General features: G+C 59.5%; 1 protein-coding gene across 3 annotated transcripts in view; it reads left to right on the top strand.

The window, feature by feature from the left end:
• The first annotated feature begins 2,682 nt into the window (after positions 1 to 2,682).
• The window catches only part of SLC9A3 (solute carrier family 9 member A3), a 50,171-nt gene continuing 33,505 nt past the window's right edge, over positions 2,683 to 19,348 (top strand). For all 3 annotated transcript variants that reach the window (XM_078066526.1, XM_036078451.2, XM_078066527.1), the window contains exon 1: positions 2,683 to 3,037. In XM_078066526.1, the coding sequence (XP_077922652.1) occupies positions 2,824 to 3,037 (214 nt within the window). In that variant the 5' untranslated portion in view covers positions 2,683 to 2,823. The remainder of the gene's footprint in view (positions 3,038 to 19,348) is intronic.

Below are 19,348 nucleotides of genomic sequence, written 5' to 3'. Positions count from 1 at the left end.
TGAAGCCACATCTCAGTCAGAGGCAGAGAGACGTGGGGCTGCCCACCCGCCCCGTGGCCCCTGTCCACGGAGGGGCACTGACGGAGAAGTGGGTCAGCCAGGGGTGGGTGTCAGGAGGCAAGGCACTCCACTTCCCGAAGCGCACTCCCGCATGTAAGGGCGGCTCGGGCAGAGGCAGCATCTGGCCCAAAGCTTTTCAGGAGTGCAGGCACTCATCCTTCAAGTGCCCACAGATCCTGCCACGTAGCCCCGTAAGATCGCACCATTTCAGGGGCTTGCTTCGGACTCTCCATTGGGCATGCCTTTTCCTTGTCCCTGGGCATCTTCCGGCCAGCTCTGCAGCACAGCGCCTGGGGGACATTCACCAGCACCCGCGTTCAGACCGGACCCATGAGTCCACACGACGATGCTCAGCTCTCCTGCCCTTTGAACCACTTCCCGGGCCTCAGATGCAGCCCCTCGCAGGAGAAATGGCGTGAGCTCTTAGGACAAGCTCCTGGTGAAAACCCCAGAGGGTGGAGTGACCAGATGTTCTGGTGGGAACTTGGCCTTCCTGTGGAATGCAAGGACACCATCTTCAAAGAGACACTCCTCCTAAAGGCTTCACTCAAGAACCATGAGGAAAGAACAGAGAAGTGTGTCTGGGCTGGAGGTAACCCAATCTTGTCCCACTGGCACTCTCTCTGGGACAGGAGGCTGAGAATGGTGCTGGGGAGAGAAACAGAGACACAGTTGAGCTGGAAGCAACCCCACAACCGTCCATGGCCCTCCACACAAGGCCACCCCGGCAGCCAGTCACACCCTCCTATTGTTGGACGCTGTGCCCAGCTCATTCCAGCCCCCCTCCGCTTGAGCCTGGCCCTCCTCCCTCTACCAAGGATCCCTGCACTATCGCAGAGGCCCTTTCATCTGGACAGTCCTCCAAGGACACCCAGGGAGGACTGGAGCCCTCTGCAGCATCCTCCCATAAGGTCACACCCAGACCCAGTGCCCAGCCACCCTGCCAGTTCGCCCAGCTGGGCATGATTTCAGTGGACTCTCTACTACACAACTGACAACCACCTCCCACCAGCAAGAAACTGGGGACAGAACCCAAGGAATAAAGCCGTCCAGCTTAGCTCCGTCCAGCTCCAATCTCCTAGCACCCTGACCTACATTCTGATATTAGAAGATGCATCCATCTGTCCACCCACCCACCTGCCTCCCACCTGCCCACCTACCCCTATGTCCACCCACCCACCTGCCCCCCACCTGCCCACCCACCCCTATGTCCATCCACTCAACCAATTTCCCCTGAGTGTTCCTGGATGCCAGGTGCCATTTCAGGAAGGGGAATGCAGCCATGAGCCTTGTGGGCCTTGTGGAGCCCCTCACTCATGGAACAGACGTTCCCACGGACAGGACAATCATCAGTCAAACTGAGTGGATGGCAGGTCAGAAGACGTGGAAGAACACAGCCAGGAGGGAGGGGAGCTCGGATGTCACAATTGTGAGCTGAGAGATCAGCTATGGGACAAGGACCTTGGGAAGTGGAGGGGGTACAAGTTCACAGGTCCCCAGGAGGGCAGCTCGGAGGTAAGAGAGGGACCTGAATCATGGGGGGACTGGGCCTTCCCTCTGAGCTGGAGGCTCGCCAGGAGAGCCGGACAGGGCAAGTGGAGGGGATGCAGGCGAGAGGTCTTTGCCACAGTCCCGTGGTGGTTGGACCTGCTGAGCAAGGGCTGGGCTTCCTTTGTATTTTGAAGGTGGAGCAGACAGCTGGAAGATGGAGCTGCCCGGTGCTGAGGCTGCAGGGTGGGCTGGGGAGGGGAACAAAGGGGGCATTTGCCTTGTCAAATCTGAGGTGCCCAGGTGAGCCATCATAGGGGACAGGGCAGGCAGGAAGGGTTATGGGCGGACGTCCTGCTTGGACCTCACTGGCGGCCAAGCCCTCAGGTAGAAAGCGCATTCCACTCTGAGCCCTGGCAGCTGGCTCCAAGGTCAGGGGTGGAGGGTCCCTCACGGAAGGAACAGGGGCCACCACGCATGGGGAAGGGCAGAATGCCTTGGATTCTGCACCGCCCCTGGTTTGGAGGGAGAGAACCTGGTTTCTGACAAGTTGTTTCATCCTGTTACGAAATGCAGGTGTGTGTTGAAAACATAGCTCCAGGCTTTGGGGCTGGCCCCCTCCTGGACCCTCCAGCCTCTAGCGGGGTCAGCAAGCCCCGCATCCTGTGTTTATGGATAAGCAGCGGCTTGGGTCAAGCTGTCCCAGGCAACTGGGGACCTGAGCGAAGGCCACTGAGGGGCGCCCGAGGCACCTGCCGCCCACCATCCCTCAGCCAAGCCGGCAGGGGCCCCGGCGCTGCGATCCACCCCCTAGCGAGGCGGTTGCGCATCGTCGCGCGGCTTCGCAGACAGCCCGCCCCGGCCTGCGCCCTCCAGCCCCGGCTCCAGCACTCGGCGGGCAGGTAGGGGAGGGAGATGGAGGGGACCGAGCGCGGACGTGAGAAGGTGAGGTCAGGGCGACCGGTCGGCCCGGGGTGGGCGTGTGCAGGCTGGGCGGGCGTGCCCAGAGCGTGCGGCGGTGTCCGCGCTCGCGTGCGCGCAGCGGGGGCGGGAAGGCCCCGCCCCGGGGCGGGAGGGGGCTGCCGGATTAAAGGCCACCCGGGCGGGCGGGGACCAGGACAGCCGCCCGCACCCGGAGTGCGCCCGGCTCCACGCCGCCCGGCGCCAGCCCCGAGGGTCCCGCACGTCCAACAGCCCCGGCGCAGCGCGTCCCTCCGAGCGCAGCAGCACCCACACGCCATGAGCGTCCGCACAGGGCGCTGAGCCGCGGCTGAGATGCTGGGGCGCGGGGCTCGGGGCTCCGATTGGGGGGTGCTGCTGGCGCTGCTGCTGGCGCTGGGCGCGCTGCCGCGGGTGCGGGGCGTCGAGGAGCCTGGCAGCGCGCACGAAGAGAGCCAGGGTTTCCAGGTGGTCACCTTCAAATGGCACCATGTCCGGGACCCGTACATCATCGCGCTGTGGATCCTCGTGGCCAGCTTGGCCAAGATCGGTAAGACGCCCGGGGCTCGATGGGTCTCGAGGTCATGGCCCCGCTGCGACTTCTCCTTCCACTTGCCCCCGCCCGGCTCGCGGGGTCTGCGCGGCCCCGCCTGCGCCCCCGGGTACAGAGCGGCGCGCCCGCGTCCGCCCTCCGCCGTGGAGCGCCGCTGCCGGCCCCCGGGAGTCAGGCCTTCGCGGCAGGCAGAGCGAGGCGCGGACTGCGAGCCTGGCCGGGCCCGGAGCGGCCGTGCCGGTCGCCGAGGGTGACGCGATCCTGGCCAGGCGGGCGCAGCCTCCGGAGCCCCGCGCGCGCCGGGCTCCTGGGTTTCGAGTCCCGGGCTCCGTCTGCTGCACCCAGGCCCGCAGGAGTCGCGAGCTGCTCCTGCCCTGGGGCGCCCTCAGCCAGGTGTCCTGTCTGCGGGCTTTGGGGGCTGTTCCGTGCCGGGAGAAAGAGCAGGTTCTTGCCATCAGCACGGCAGGGATATTTGGTTCTCAGCGCAGAAAGAAACACCGTGCCGCTCAAGATTAAACCCAGTAAAATCCTATTCATAGGAGCAATTTTTCCATTGACAGTGTTTCTCTTTTAAAAAATCCTGGTCTGTCAGATTTCTCTTAACTTGCTCCAGTGAGCCAGCAAGTGGGAACCGCAGGTAACTCCCGGGCAAGGTGATGGGAAGGTCAGCCTTCCTAAGAGCGTATGAGGACCGGAGTTTCAACACGTCGGTCCACCACGGAGGGTCTTCCGGAGGTGGTGGAGAGTTGGTGGCCTGTGTGACTTACCAGGTGGAGCCTGGGGGGAGGGTGAAGGAGGGGGTCTGAGGACACCCTCCCCAGGGAAGGGCAGGAGGCAGGGATTTGGGGATGGGGAGGGACACTGCAAATTGGCGAGGGCCCCTCCTGGGGCATTAGGCTCTGACGTGTTCAGCAGGACAGGAGGGTCAGGCTCTGGGGAGAACCTACTAGAGAATTTGGGGCCTGGGGTTTGGGGTGCCTGGAGCGCTGGTGGCGCTCGGATCCATTGTGTCCCGGTCAGCACCGCCTGCTCTCTGTCCTGCTCTGTGTCCTGCCTCCCTGGAGGTCCCTCTCATTTCTGCTTTCTGGTTCTTGAAGACACTCGCCATCCCTCTGCCTCTTCCTCTTTCCTCAGACGGCTCTTCATGTCTGTCCCTGGCCCCGGCTGGCTGTTTGGTCTCATGCTCACTCTGTCCGCACTCAGTTTTCTGGGGTTTTGTGATACCAGGGGTAAAACTCCAGCACCCACGTGAAGTCTCATGTTGTGTCTCTTCCGAACACGTCTGCCGTGGGGGAATGGCTGACACTTTCCCCCGGACAGGTCCAGCCCCAACCTGGGGCTCTGAGAGCCCTGTCCTGACACCCACACTGGAGTGACCCGTTTCTGGTGGGGGGCGGGGCTCTTGTCCTCTGCCACCTTCTCTCTCTTGTGAAACCACCATAAGAGTGATTGGTCCAGGGTGAACCCGTGGCACTCTGGGGGTCCACACCTAGGACATGGAGCACCCTTGTCTTGTAAAGCAGATGTGTGCTTTCTTTGCGAGCTGGGGCCTCTCCTAGTCCCACCCCGGCATCCAGACATGGAGCCTGGCATCTGAAGTTCCGGTGACAGCCACCAGTGCTCCCTCTGGTCAGTAGGACCTCAGGGGAGAGACTGCGGAAAGGCTGGTGCACTGACCCGAGTGTCTGCCTGGCCCCAGAGTGTGTTGTTCACCCAGGAAGAGCCATGTCCCTGCAATACCTCGGACTTGTCCTGAGGGCGCCTTCTCCAGGGTGGGGTGGCCACCCGCTCCGCCAGCTGTGTCCTGGTCAGGGCAAGCCCAGAATCCGTTTTCTTACCCACACTTATTTAAAAAGGCTCGTTGTATATCCGCATTCCATTGCTGTCATCTGGGATTACTGACTCCCTTGAAGGGGCAAGAGTCAAGCCTTGGTGGAGACTTTGGGGGGTTCTCAGGGCAACACGGCGAGGACCCTAAGGGAAGACCCATGGGGCTGACACAGCCCCACCTGCAGACCCCTCCTGCTCTGGGCTGAGCCCTGCCCTGACTCTCCTGTATTTGGAGGTTCCCACTGCGATGGCGTTGTGGTCTCACGAGGGAACAGGCAGCACCTCAGAGAGACTCAGTCTCCCCATCTGAAAAAGTAAGTCAGGACTCTCCCCACACCCAGCCCCACTCCCAGCCTCCCCCTCCCCGTCCCTCCCTCACACTCACCACTTCACTCCCAGACCCTGCAATCTGCTGCACTGACCCTGCCCAGGTCCCCAAGGTTCTCCTGGTGGCTCAGTATGGGCCTCAGGTGACACCCACCTCTGCCATTTCCTCTGCAGCCCCCCACCCCCTTCCACTCTGGCCCTTTCCCCATCGCCCCTCAGCTGTCCCTCCTCCATCCACCTTGGGACCCCACCCCCTGCCATCTCTCAGCCTTCCAGACCTCAAAAACCAAACCAAACCTTAGCAAACAAGTCAGACCCCCCTACTCCTGTTCAGCCCCACAAACCAAGAGTTGCAACAAAGCACTCACCTCATCTCCGTGGTCTACCTGCACTCCTGACCAGACCCAGTGACCTGGAGCTCCACCCCTCCCCACCCCCAGGATCCATTGTTCTCCAGTGACAAGCAGAGATCTAACAGGTCAGGGTTACACCCCAGGGGTTCCCCAATGCCTAGCCCACCGCCCTGCCTGAAGGTAGGAAACCCTCCGCCATGTGGCTCCTCCCCCCTTCCTGCCCCACAGACCTGGCTCCCAGACCCCTCCCTGTGCAGCGAACCCTAGCGCCTCTTCTCACAAGCCCCCACAAAGCACTCCCCCACACACCTTCACCTGCATCTGGGTGCAGCCTGGAGGCCGCGTGGCGGTGTGTCCGGTCTGTGCATACATGAGGGGAAGGCATGGATCCTGGTGTTCTTCCTTCTTGACCCCACAGTCCAGGGTTCATGCTCCTGAACCTCTTTGGCCCCTTTCATCTTTTAAAATGGTCAGGCTATTTTGGTTTCAAGGCACAGAAACAGAAGAAAAGCAGGTTTCTATGCATTTCCAAGCACTTGCCAAATGTCTTACCAGCGGCTTCAAGTGCTCATTTTAGTCCACATCCCACCTTGCGCTGCAGAGGTCAGATTTCTTCCAGCCACGTATAACCTGCCGTGAACCCTGGAACCAAGCAATAACTCAGACAAATGTGTTGAGGCAGCTTCCCACCTCAAGCAGCTTGGGACAGAGAAAAACCAGAGGGCAGGGTCATGGCCACCAGCAAGTTGGCCCAGGAGTCTGGGTTCACTGCTGGAAGCAGCACCTTTGCACGGGTGAGAAATAGGAGTGGCTGCTGAGCCCATGGACCCCCAACCCCTAAGACCCCGTGTCTGGGGCTCAGCAAAGGACTTATTGTAAGCATTTGGGACTCCAGGGGCCCCCTGCCTGTCACTGTATCTTTAGGAAATTCAGAAGGCCAGGGAGCCCGCCCACAGGTGGGGCCTGCTGGACCGGAGAAGTTGAGGGCCCTCCTGCAGTGGGAGAGTTTCTGTCCCCTAGTGGGGGTATAGTTCCTTCCTCTGGGCCCTTGGGGATTCCTGAATCTGCAGCTTCCCGCACCGGGGTCCCTTTGGGCCTTGGGCCAGGCTGGGCTTTCTCCTCTTAATTGTGTTCTCTCTCCTTGGACCTTCCTTGGGGACCAAAGGCTGGGCCAGCCCCAGGCTCAGTGGCCCACATTGGCCATGCAGAGGTCGTGAGGCTGTGGAGCACTGGGTGAAGGGCCCTCCTGGGGGTAGGGATCCAGGCAGCTTCTGGAGACAGAGCTCCGGGGTGGCAGGATTATAGGACAGTACTTCTGGGGGAAGAGGGAGGTTAGAATGTTGAAGCCAGAGGAGGCCGAACCAGCACAACCACAGACCCTGGAGGACTTTGATCTCTACCCAGAGTGGCACAAAGGGGAGGGACTTGAACAGACCTGGGCTCTTAGACTATTACTTTGGTCGTAAGGGCAAAGAATGGACAGGAGGGGCACCAGAGGGGATTCTGGGGGAGGGGTAGTTCTAGGTTGACAGGGTCTCTTTATTCCCAGGCATTAGGTAGGGGATTCCAGGGGACAGACGTGGCTCAGCTGTCAGCTGACATCCCAGTGGGTCCAGGGTGAGAGGTGGACACTGGGTCGGATCGGGGAGGAGCCTCCTGAGAGGGTGGGAGCGGTGAGAGGGGTCGAGATCCTGCCCAGGAGGAAGCCTGAGCCATAGCGAGAGCCCTGGACAGAATGGGCTGCAGTGGCAGAGGCCAGGGTGAGGGGCCGTGTCGGTGTGGGTGGGCCGGTAGGACACCCAGTCTGGGGACATGTCTTGGAAGTGGGCTCGTGGCGCTGATGGGCTGGAGGTGAGGGCGCCCCTGACGTGGGCCGGCTGGGAAGTGGTGGGTTCACTCTCTGAGCCTGAACGTCTCTGCTCTCTCCACCACAGCCTCTCTTGGGAAAGGGGCAGCCCGGGCTCACACCCCACCCACTCAAACCGGGTGGAAACACCCCAGGAGGACCCCGGTGGCTGATGGGCCCTCTGGCTTGGAAGGCTGGGGGCTCAGGGGTGGTGGCGAGGTGGTCTTTCCTGGTCGCCTGCCCCGGTGCCCTTGGGGCTTTGCAAGCCCTTGTCACCCCTGGTCTTAGGGGAAGAGCGCCCGGGGGGCCCCAGGGCCAGGTGTGCGGCGTCCGGAGCCTCTGACCCGTGCTGTGCCTCCGTGGGAAGTGCCTTCCCCTAGTCATGCTCCAGGCAGTGTGCCGCCCTGGGATCGTGTCTCTGACGAGCCGCTGCCGGCTTATCAGTCCAGTCTCTCGAGCCTCCGGGCCCTGTGTTCCTGGGCCCCAATTCTTGTTGCTTCCAAAGCCCCTTCCCATCATTGTGATTGTGCCCTTGATGGGGGGTGCGTGGACCGACGGCCTGGGACATCCCTGGCACTCCACCCACACCCTCCGCTGTGTTACCCAGGGCACCCGGACCCCCACCTAATCCGTGTATTTCTCTGAGGTACAGCCGTGGGGGCTGGGCATCTGGCCCAGGCACATTCCCAGGCTGTGGGGGAAGCCATGGGGTGGTGTTTACCTCCTGGGGTTAAAACCAGAAGCTTCTGGTTTTGACTTAATGTGCTCTGGTCCTAGGACCAGGAGCCCCTAGTGCTGAGCCTCACCCTTGTCCTGCTTTTTCCTGTGGGTTCCTGGGCACTCTCTATCATGCTCTCCTGCCTGCTTCCACTGAATTTCCCTTACTCCCCTCGAAGGAATGCATGAGGAGATCTGGAAAAAGATGACCTAGAAGGACAGCGTGAGCAACAGGAGTCCCCAGTAGGCCCCATCCTCCCAGGGGTAGATGAGTCAGTGGGCCCTAGTGGACCCCCAGTCCTGGCAGGACAGATGCAGTCAGGGGGCCTGGAGTTAAGACCCATCATCCAAAGCCTAGAACCAAGGGCCCTTCCAAGAGCCTCTACCATGCTGAAGGTGTAAAGTCTCACTTTTCGGGAAGGCCCAAGGGGGAATTAGCCACAGGCTGTGAACAAGCCATAGGCATTTGGAGCTCAGGTATCACACGGAAATATCCCAAGGAAAGAGGGGCAAAGGTTGGGAAGTGCTGATAGCCTCCAGTCCTGCCTGCTCATGGAAGGGACTCCCCAGGGAGGCTTTGCCTGGGCCAACTTCCTGTAAGTGGAGAGAGTCTTGGTGTTATTCCCAAGGTTCCAAGCCCCAGTGCAGGGTCTGGACCCAGGTCAGCCTCTCCAGGGAACGCTCAGTGCTCTGTGACCGCAGTCGCCTGAGACCTGTCTCTCTGCCTTCCTGACCTGGCCCACATTCAGCCCCACACTTTATTTCTTGGCAGATGTGTCAGGACACCCCCCTTCCCCGTTCTTGCCCCTCGAGGAAGGAGCTGTGGTTTCCTCTGTGTCCCTATGGGTTGGAGGAAAGATTTCCTGCCACACCTGCCAGGTCCCTGAGCTGGGGTCTGAAGTTAGGGTTCCCATCTATGCATTTCCCCCAGTGTCCAAAGCCCGTCTGGCAGCGAGTTTTACCTGGAGCTGTACACTGGGGGGTGGGGGTGGCACTCAGGCAACGAGGGACGGGACTGACCAAGGTCTCTGCGCCACTGTCCGTCCCCTGCCCTGCCTGGGCACGTGCTCGTGGCTTCCCTCAGAGAAGGGCTCCTTGGCTCTGGCTGGCTGGGTCCCAGGACGGGCCTCCTTCCAGGAGCACAGGGCCCCCGGCTCCAGGTCCATCTGCGGGCCGCTCTCAGGCACTGGGTCTGAGTCTCCAGGTCTCGGGTGCTTGGCTTGAGCAGAGCCTGATGACCCAACCTGTCTGCACTGCGGAGCCCAGACTGGGTGGTTTCCTGCTTGGGCCGTGGGAGCACAGCTGGGGTCCCTATTCTCTGCACCAACGAGACCTCTGGGGCCGCTTGGGTGCTTCACTGGGTGGCTCTCTGCCCCCACCCTGTGCCCGCACCTTCGCTCCTACCCTGCCTTCCAGCCCTCCTTCCTGACCTTACTTATCTCCCACCCCCTTCCCTATCTCTCCTTCATACCTTTGTCTTCTGTCTCCTCTCTCTGCTCAGGCCGGCGGAGAAGGGGTGCTGAGTGAGCCCAGGTGCTGCCCTGGCCCCTCCCCACCCCAGCCCTGCCTGCAGAGCCTATGGGACTGGGGGATGGTGAGCGCCAAGGGCCTCTGGGCTGGGGGGCAGGTACACCATTAGAGAGGGGGGAGGCGGCAGAGTGGCCGGTGGGGCAACAGAGGCCCAAAGGCAGTCGGGACAGGGAAGCAGGACGGCCCCGTGGGTGCATGGTGGACTCCCACCCACGCTGGCGTGGCCTTGCCCTGTGTGGCTTTCCCCAGACTCCACCCCATCTTGCAAGCCCACCCCCGCTCCCGAGGACCCGAGGTCAGTGAAGGCAGGGCTGTGTCTGGTTTGTGCCGTGCCCTCCGTGCCTGGCACCCGGCCTGCCCGCGCTGCTCTCGCCGAGCTGCATGGATGGGTGGGTGGGAGCCTGAGCACAGCCCTGAAGGCCCGCTTCTCCTCCATCTGTAAGCTTCATCCAGACCATGTAGGCTCTGGGCCTGGGAAGAGACTCCTTACCTGAATTCTTTCCCCGACTGCCACACAGCCTCCTGGGAGCGCCGCTCCAGCAGACAACACCCTTCACGGGGGGCAGACCGGGACAAGCAGGGCCAGCATCTGCCCAGAGCACCCAGGGTGTGTCGGGCTGAGAGTGGGGAGCACCTCACCCACGCAGCGCTCACCTGGACGGGTCGGGTCCCCAGGAGAAGCTGTGCTCACCCCCGCCAGGCCTGGCTCAAAGCTCGTTCCACCACCAGCCGAAATCTGCTGCCGATTCGTCCCCAGCCTTGCCTTCTGGAACAGGACACCACAAATCCCCCGGGTCCCAGCGCACCGGCTCCAGGGACTCGGGCACCTACCCGCATGGCTGCCGGCTCACACGCTCCTGTGCTGAGCCTGGAACTTGGGTCCCAGGCAGGTCAATACCATCAGCGCAGGGACCACTGTTGGGGGCATGACTGATTTACTTAATGAGGTCTCCAAGCGCTTGAGTTTTAGCAGCTACCTCTCTGGCTGCTGGGGGAATGCTCCCCAGTTCAGTGCTCACTTCACAAACATCAGTGCCACCCAGCGCCGAATGCTGCTCTGGGCCATGGGATGCAAGTGCCACGGGACAAGTGCAGGTGCCACGGGACAAGTGCAGGTTCCTGGGGGGGGGGCAGACAGATGAGATCATGCTGCAGGATACATGGCGTCATGTACTGTAGTGAACAACAAATGAGGGATGGAGGATAGCGCAGGTGGAGGGGCAGGCGAAGGGGAGTGAGCCCTGTGGGTTAGGGGAAAGCATTCTCAGGAGTGGAACAGCCAGTGCAAAGGCCCTGAGGCGGACGTGTGTGGGTGTGTCTGAGGAGCAGTGGGGGGTTTAGCCAGGGGAGGGGGGAGGTGAGGTCAGAGGGACCAGCAAAGCAATCAGTCACACGCGTCTCAGGGAAGAAGGGCCACGGAGGCTTCTGGGCAGGGGTGTGCCTGTCTCCACTGAGACGGACAAGACTCCAGGGAGAGTGAGGGCAGCTCAGACCTGTCACCCCGTGAGCCGAGCCTTCCCCAGGGGCATTGTAATGCTGGTACAATCCCTCTCGTTGTATAAGGTTCTTCCCTTAAACATGCTTGGAACAAACAAGTCAAAAACCAGTGTGTATGTGCTCTAGGGTCTGATCACCTCAAAGATTAAAGGCCCTCCCCTCTGAGTTTCCATGAGACAAGACGTCTGAGCACTGAAGGGCCTTGCCAGGCCACTGTGGTTTGGCCTCCGTGCCTCCAGCGTCCCAGGGGGCAGAGGACCACTAGGCAGGTGACAGGCCAAGAGGCTGAGTGCACATTGTGCCGCCCCCGGCTGGAGCCCCCGCCCTGCCGGCCCTGCCCCGCCTGGCACACACCGCCCGCTAGGGTGACCATGGGTGTTTGTGCTGGTCACTCTCTAGGTCATGCAAGATGCCCCAGTTGGGTCAGGGGTCCGGCCTGGACCTCGGCCTCACACTGGCCTTCCCATGGAGCTGGCTGTGTCTCAAGTCCACACCTACAACCCAAGTGTTCATTCATCAGTTCTAGACGGAATTGAGAGCCCCATGGTTTGCTGGACACAGGGGGTCAGAGTCCAGGCTGAGGAGTCAGACTGTGGCCGGGGTGTAGGCTTCCCATCTGGGGCACAGTTGAGATGAGCCACACAGGAAGGGAGGGAGGCAGCCAGAGTGAGAGGGGCTGGGGGGAGGTGGTCCACGGGGAGGCACCAGCCCAGGGGGCCCCTGTGGGGCTCAGGGCCACCGGGCTGCAATGGCAGGTGGCTAGGGTTGACGATGGAGGCTGGGGGCCTGCTGGCAGGTGTGGACTTTTCGGGTGGGGGTTGAGCCAAGTCACTTCCCAGGTTCCCCTCACCCAGTGGGACGCTCTGCTCCAGGCACAGGTGCGGCAGCTCTGGGAGGCATCCAGCGAGCCCCCGCCGGGACCACCAGCCTCTGGGGGCAGGGACAGCCCAGTGCTCGGGGAGGAAGGGTGCAGGGCTGCGTGGGGGAGGGCTGGGTCCTGTTTCTCCCTTTCCTGGGTGAATCAGGAAGCCTCAGTGAATTTACCACCTGCCGAGCTATCATGCTAAAGTCCAACTGCTTGTGAATTCTCAGTTGGGGAAGGGTTTCTTCTTGCAAAGGCAAAATGGGAAGTTGGAAATACTTGTTTCTGACAGCTTGTGGAACAACACAGAAGGTGGAAGACCACCAGCTCCCAGGGGTTCTGTCTCTTCGGGGATTTAACAAGCCCTGGCTGTTGGGGTGCCATGGACCTTGGTCCCCCTTAGCCCTCACGTGCTGGTTGCTCAGTGCAGGTCACCTTCAGCCCACTAGCTAGACATGGACCCGAACAGGACCGCGCTGCAGGAGGGGGACCCCAGGTGCACCTTGCGCCTCATGTCCACGTGTAGGTGCGTGTGTGTGCACTGCCCCGTGTGAGGGCTCCATCTGAGGTATGAGGGGTTTGCAGCCTGTGGCTGAAGATCTGAAATCTATTCCCCACACGGCTCTGGTCTCAAGGCCTGCTGCTTCCTGGGGTCGTGAGGTACCCCGTGAGCCTCCGTAGCACCAACGCTCCCTACGGAGGTTCAGGGAGGAGTGGACAACCCGGCAGGTGCTCAGGGGACACTGGGCGAATGGCCGAGTTATCGTCACCCCCCACACACACGGTCCAAGGGAGTGTCTCCACACTGGCTGTCAAGCCCTGGGCACAGAGTCTCAAGGGAGGCTCCCTGCCCAACCCCCACAGGAGCAGCTGGGCTCCCAGGGGAGTGGGCTGAGGAAGTGGGTGCGGGAGGGAGCCGAAGCCACCCCCTGGCCGTCCCAGTGGAGGGCGCCCACCGAGAGCTGTGTCGTGGGGCCGCAGAGGCCTTTCCAGCTCGAGAAGCCAGCAGGCCCCCAGAGCAGGCCCGGGAATAGGTGTGCTCAACCGCAGGGCCGGGCGGCCACAGCCCCTCTATGCACAGAGGCCAAGTCCCCAGAAGGTGGCTGGGGTCGTGCCCGTGACAGAGTGTGCCGAGAGTGTGCTTGGGGGACCGCTGCCCTTCCCCACGTCCTGCGGCAGCAGAGTCTTCATGCCTTCCTCCTGCTCCTTCAGCTGAGGATCCGGATGGGGATCAGCCGTCTGTGTAGCCTAGAGTGGGAGAATCTCTGGCCTCAGTTTCTCTCGGGCAGCCTGGTGAGACCAGCAGGGCTCGGTCCAGCTCAGCCCCCCAAGGCCGGCTCCAGACAACTTGAATCAGAGCCTCTGGGGGTGAGGCTGGGGTCAGGAACCACGCCTGAGGATGTCGGGGTGGGAAGCAGAAGGGAAGCGATGCTCACCATCCCTGAGCAGCCACGGCCCAGCCAGGCTTCTGGAAGCTGGCCACATCATACAGCCACGTGCAGCTCCAGGGCCGCCCGCACTGGGGCTCCTGCCTGGTCCGTCGCTGCGTCTGAGGGATGTGTGGTGGCCTTGCTGTGGGCTAGCTACTCTCCCCTCCAATGCCCTGGCCTCTCAGCAGGGACATGGCCTGCATCCACATCTCCCTCGGATGTGGCCGCAAGGGTGGACATAGCAGGTGCACAAATGCATGAAGGTTGCTTAGAAGGTGCCCGACGGATGTCCTGTGGACACGGTGATGACCCTGCATGGTGCCCGGTCACAATAACAGGTCAGCTAACAATAGTTGTGTAAAAGCCACAATGCCCAGACGGTCAGACAGCAGCTGCCGACACCCGTATCGAAGGCAGAGGGTGAGGAGCCAGGACCCCACCCAGCTCTGGGGAGCCCAGTGAGAGAGGCATTCGGCACACACACCAGCTACCCGCAGGCTCCGCGTCCTCACCTGTCCTTGGGGTGGACTGGTTCTGCGGCCTCGTCCTGGGGATGCTGGCTTTCACCCACCGAGGCCTCAGCTAGAGGGGGCGTCTTGTGGACTTGGCCAGGCCTAGGAGGACCACCCCGTGACTGGCTGTCGGCCCCGCACGGGTGTGCCTCAAACCTTGGCCACTAGTTTGCCTTTTCTTCCTGATACCTTGTTCCTTCCTGCCCCAGGGCTGGTGTTTCTGGTCGTCTCCAGCACAGCGATGCTAGGATTGGGGTGGGGGTCATCCGACCACCATTTAAAAAATATAGTGAGCGAAGAGAGCAGGGCTCGGGTGCGTGTGTCGCCAGGGCACTGTCACCCTCTGCTGGTGTGTGGCAGGTCTAAGCTCAGCCCTTCCCCTTGCACCTTCCCCTGTAGAGCTTACCTTGCTGGGGATAAACTGGAGAAGGAAGGCAGTTTTAAGTTTCTGAGAAGGCCCCTGGTGTTGAGAATATAGCCTCTGTTGTCAAAACCCTTTACTCATTAACTCAGTCATGCCGAGAACATTCCGATGGCTGAGGTGCCCTCAGCCCCAGGCCAGCATCAGCCCTGCCCTGCACCCTGGATTTGGGTCCCCGCAGCCTGAGAGGAGCATGTCGTGGCCCCACACCTGCTCTGGCTCACCTGAGGTCCCCCCCACGGGAGGCAGCGGCCACGGCAGGGTGGGCACACGTGGCCAGCGGCCCAAGGACGAGGACGGGCTCTTCTTGCCAGACCAGTGAAGCCGCTGCAACCCCTGACCCCCAGTTCGGGGTCGGGAAAGCTGACCCCCAGGCCCGGGCTCTGAGACCCTCTTCCCACCCCCACCCCCACCCCCACGGGGGCATCCTCCGGTGGTGCAGGGGTGGAGACTAAGGGGAGTGTCTCTGCACCTCCTCCTCCCCCAGGCCCCCACCTTGCCCTCAGGGGCACGTGCCCCTGACGTCCCTCCCTCTGGCTTTCTGCTGAGAATCCTGGTTTTCTCATGATCTGAAGGTTAGTTCAAGTGTCAGGGAGCTGGACGCGGCTGGGGAGGTGAGTCTCTCGCTACAGAGCGGAGCGCCGGCCCGAGCCAGGTGCCGAGTGCTGCTGAGCACACCCTGTCCTTGCAGCCCTGAGCCGCGCTCCCGTCTGTGGCCAGCGCGGAGCCAAGCAGAATCTCTGCATGGTCGTGTCCGTTCCCAGGGGAGGAGCAGGAGGGGGGCCGGCTGTCCTGGGGGCGGCTGCCTGCGTGGAGCTGGCCCTCACACTGCAGCCCGGCCACCTGCACCGGCCCACGGGGCCACAGTTGGCTGTTTTCAGCCTAAATCCACGGAGCCAGGCCCCAATGCCTAACTGTGGGAAGTGAAGATGAATTGTCTGCTTTTCCAGAAACAAGGTCCTTGTTCCTGGTAATGTGCTCTGTGCCTTCATCAGAGGCAGCAGGGGAGGGTCCGGGCTCCTCAGGCAGCCTGACCTGGAGCCGCCTCTCCTGCCCATCAGAGCCGCAAGGACCGGCCACACCGGGGCCCGCGGAGGATGTACATGGGTGCTAAGATGGAGGCAGGTGCCTGCCCTGCTGAGGGCATGTGGGTCAAGCATCCACGGAGACCTTGTCACCTCCCACGGAGCTCCTGTCCTGGGACGGACACATGTCAGGCTGTTTCTGGGGGGCCTCCGTCCCAGTGGGGGGACTCTGGGGGGGACGGGTGGCACACCCAGGGTCCTGCAGCGTGCACGGGGTCCGACACCCAGGTCCCGGCAGGGGCACGTGGCTGTTGTGCTGCATGCACATTTCTCCCTCAGAGAGGCTCTCGCCTGACCCCTCGCAAAGGAGCCTGCAGTCCCCCACCAAGCTGGGCGCCTCCCACGAGCGCGTGTGACCCGAAGTGCACGGCCACGTGCGCAACACACGGCACCGGCTAGCCGCTGGCTCCTGGGACGCTGCTGCCCTTGCCCACCCACGCGCACACCCACCCCACTCGTGCTTGCTCACACAGCTCACGGTCATGCGTGCTCACGCTCACACCCACACAGCTCACAATCACCCGTGCTCACACCCACACCCACACATGCTTACTCACACAGCTAACAGTCACGCATGCTCACACACCCACACAGCTCACAATCACGCGTGCTCACACCCACACTTGCTCACACAGCTCACAATCACCCGTGCTCACACCCACACATGCTTACTCACACAGCTCACGGTCACGCGTGCTCATGCTCACACCCGCTCGTGCTTGCTCACACAACTCACGGTCACATGTGCTCACGCCCACACCCACACATGCTTGCTCACACAACTCACAGTCACTTGTGCTCACACTCACACCCACACATGCTTGCTCACACAACTCATGGTCACGCGTGCTCACGCTCACACCCACACAGCTCACAATCACCCGTGCTCACACCCACACATGCTTACTCACACAGCTAACAGTCATGCGTGCTCACACACCCACACAGCTCACAGTCACTTGTGCTCACACTCACACCCACTCGTGCTTGCTCACACAGCTCACAATCACCCGTGCTCACACCCACACCCACACATGCTTACTCACACAGCTAACAGTCACGCATGCTCACACACCCACACAGCTCACAGTCACTTGTGCTCACACTCACACCCACTCGTGCTTGCTCACACAGCTCACGGTCACACGTGCTCACACCCACACATGCTTGCTCACACCACTCACGGTCACTTGCGCTCACACCCACACCCACACATGCTTACTCACACAGCTCACGGTCACACGTGCTCACACCCACACTTGCTTACTCACACAACTCACGGTCACACGTGCTCACACCCACACTTGCTTGCTCACACAACTCACAGTCACGTGTTCTCATGCCCACACCACACATGCTTACTCACACAGCTCAATCACGTGTGCTCACACACCCACTCGTGCTTGCTCACACAGCTCACAATCACACGTGCTCACACCCATACTCACAATAACACCCTTTACAGTGAAACTGAACAAACTTTCCCGAAACCTTGCAGCGTGAGTGCGGTAGAATCATAACAGACCGCAGACCAGCTGGCATAAAACTGCAGGATGTTCACACCTGGTTCTCCCTCAGGGCAAATAGCCAGCGTGTTTTCTGGCCTACCCCCCTCCCACTCCTCATCCTTAAAATGCTGTCACCTCTGTCCCTGGCCTGGCCTCCTAAGGCCACATCACGGTGCAAACGCACCACCCCCCCAAGAGGCACATTTACCACAGCGTCAGCGATGCTGATTTTCAAAAATTAGTAGACTTAATATTTTTAGTAAAGGTGTAAATTTACAAAATATGTGACCAGCTAGCACAGAGTTCCCCATACCCACCCTCTCCCCCACCTACAGTTTCCCTCTTGTTAACACTGGTGCGACACATGTGTTCAATTGATGAACCAATATTGATACATGATTATTTTACATAGTTTACATGTGGGTTTACTCTTGGTGTTGTGTATCCTACTGGTTTGGACAAATGTATAACATAAACATGTAACATGATAGTATCATCCAGAGTATTTTCAGTGCCCTAAAAATCCTCCCTGCTCTACCCTATCCCTCCCTCACCCCGTCCCCTGGCAACCACTGATCTTTTTACTGCCTTCATAGTTTTGCCTTTTCCAGAATGTCATAGAGTTGGAATCCTACTGTATGAGCATTCCAGAATGTAGCCTTTTCAGATTGACTTCTTTCACTTAGCAACATGCATTGAAGATTCATCCGTGTCTTTTCCTGTTTTGAGAGCTCATTTCTTTTAGTGCTGAGTGATTCTGTCTGTATGTAGCTGAGCCTGTCTCTCCATCACCCACTGAAGGACATCTTGGTTGCTCCCAAGTTCTGGCTATTATGAATAGAGCTGCTATAAGCGTCCATGGCAGGTTCTTGTGTGGACATAAGGTTTCAATTCCTTCGTGTAAATACCAAGGAGTGTGGTTGTTGGGTCATATGGTAAGGGTGTGTTTAGTTTTGTAGGAAACCGCCGAACTGTCCTCCAAAGTGGCGGCACCGTTTTGCATTCTCACCACCCTGGTATTGGTATTGGTGGGTTTGGGGTTTTAATCATTCCAATAGATGTATAGTAGTACCTTGTTTTTTTAATTTGCAGTTCCCTGATGACGTATGATATTGAGCATCTTTTCATATGCTAACTTTCCACCTGCATATCTTCTTTGCTGAAGTGTCTGTTTAGATTTTTAGCCCATTTTTCAATTGGGTAGTTTGTTTTCTTACTGAGATCTGAGTTCTTCGTGTATTTGGGATACAGATCCTTTATCAGATATGTCTTTTTTTTTTTTTTTAAAGATTTTATTTATTTATTTGAGAGAGAGAATGAGATAGAGAGAGAGAGCATGAGAGGGGGGAGGGTCAGAGGGAGAAGCAGACTCCCCGCCGAGCAGGGAGCCCGACGCGGGACTCGATCCTGGGACTCCAGGATCATGACCTGAGCTGAAGGCAGTCGCTTAACCAACTGAGCCACCCAGGCGCCCTATCATACATGTCTTTTGCAAATATTTTCTCTCAGTTTGTGGCTTGTCTTCTCGTCCTCCTGTCACTGTCTTTCAGAGAGCAGAAGTCTTCATGTCTAGTGAGGTCCATTTCTCTGTTCCTTCTTTCACGGATCGTGCCTTTGGTGGAGCATCTGTCACGTCACCACCAAACCCCGGTCACCCAGGTTTCCCCTTACTCTATCTTCTAGGAGATTTCTAGCTTTGCATTTTACGCTGAGGTCTGTGATGCATGTTGAGTGCGTTACCGTGAAGGCCGTATGGTCTAGATCCATTTTCTGCGTGTGCACGCGCAGCTATTCCAGCACCCCTTGTGGAAGAGAGGGTCTTCGCTCCTTTGTCAAAGATCGGTGACTTACCTCTGTGGGTCTGTTTCTGCGCACTCTGTTCTGTCGCACTCCTCTATTCGTCAGTTCTGTCACCAACACCACGCTGACTCGATCACAAGTCTTGAGGTCGGGAAGTGTGAGTCCTGGACTTCGTTCTCCTTCGATGCTGTGTTGGCTGTTCTGGGTCTTTTGCCTCTCCATATGATAAAATAACTGGCTGGAATTTTTAATTGGGATTGCACTGCATCCATGGATCATGCCAGGAAGAACTAGCAGCTTGACCATGTCGAGTCTTCCTATCCATGCATGTGGAATATCTGTCCGTTTATATAGGTCTTCTTTGAAGTCTTCATCCAGGTTTAGAAATTTTTCTCATATAGGTCCTGTACATATTTTGTTAGATTCATACCAAAGGTGGTTTTTAAAATTTGTTGTTTGTTTTTTGGTGCTGATATAAATGGCATTGCGTTTTAAATTTTAAATTCCATGCCTTCATTGTTGGTTTATAGGAAAATGATTGACTTTGTATACCCAGCAGCCTTGCTGTCATCACTCATTGGGATTTTCTG

Source organism: Halichoerus grypus, chromosome 2 (genome assembly GCF_964656455.1).
Source record: "Halichoerus grypus chromosome 2, mHalGry1.hap1.1, whole genome shotgun sequence".
NCBI classification, from domain to species: Eukaryota; Metazoa; Chordata; class Mammalia; order Carnivora; family Phocidae; genus Halichoerus; species Halichoerus grypus.
The sequence above is the reverse complement of the archived record's forward strand: the minus strand, read 5'-3'. Positions and strand labels throughout refer to the sequence as shown.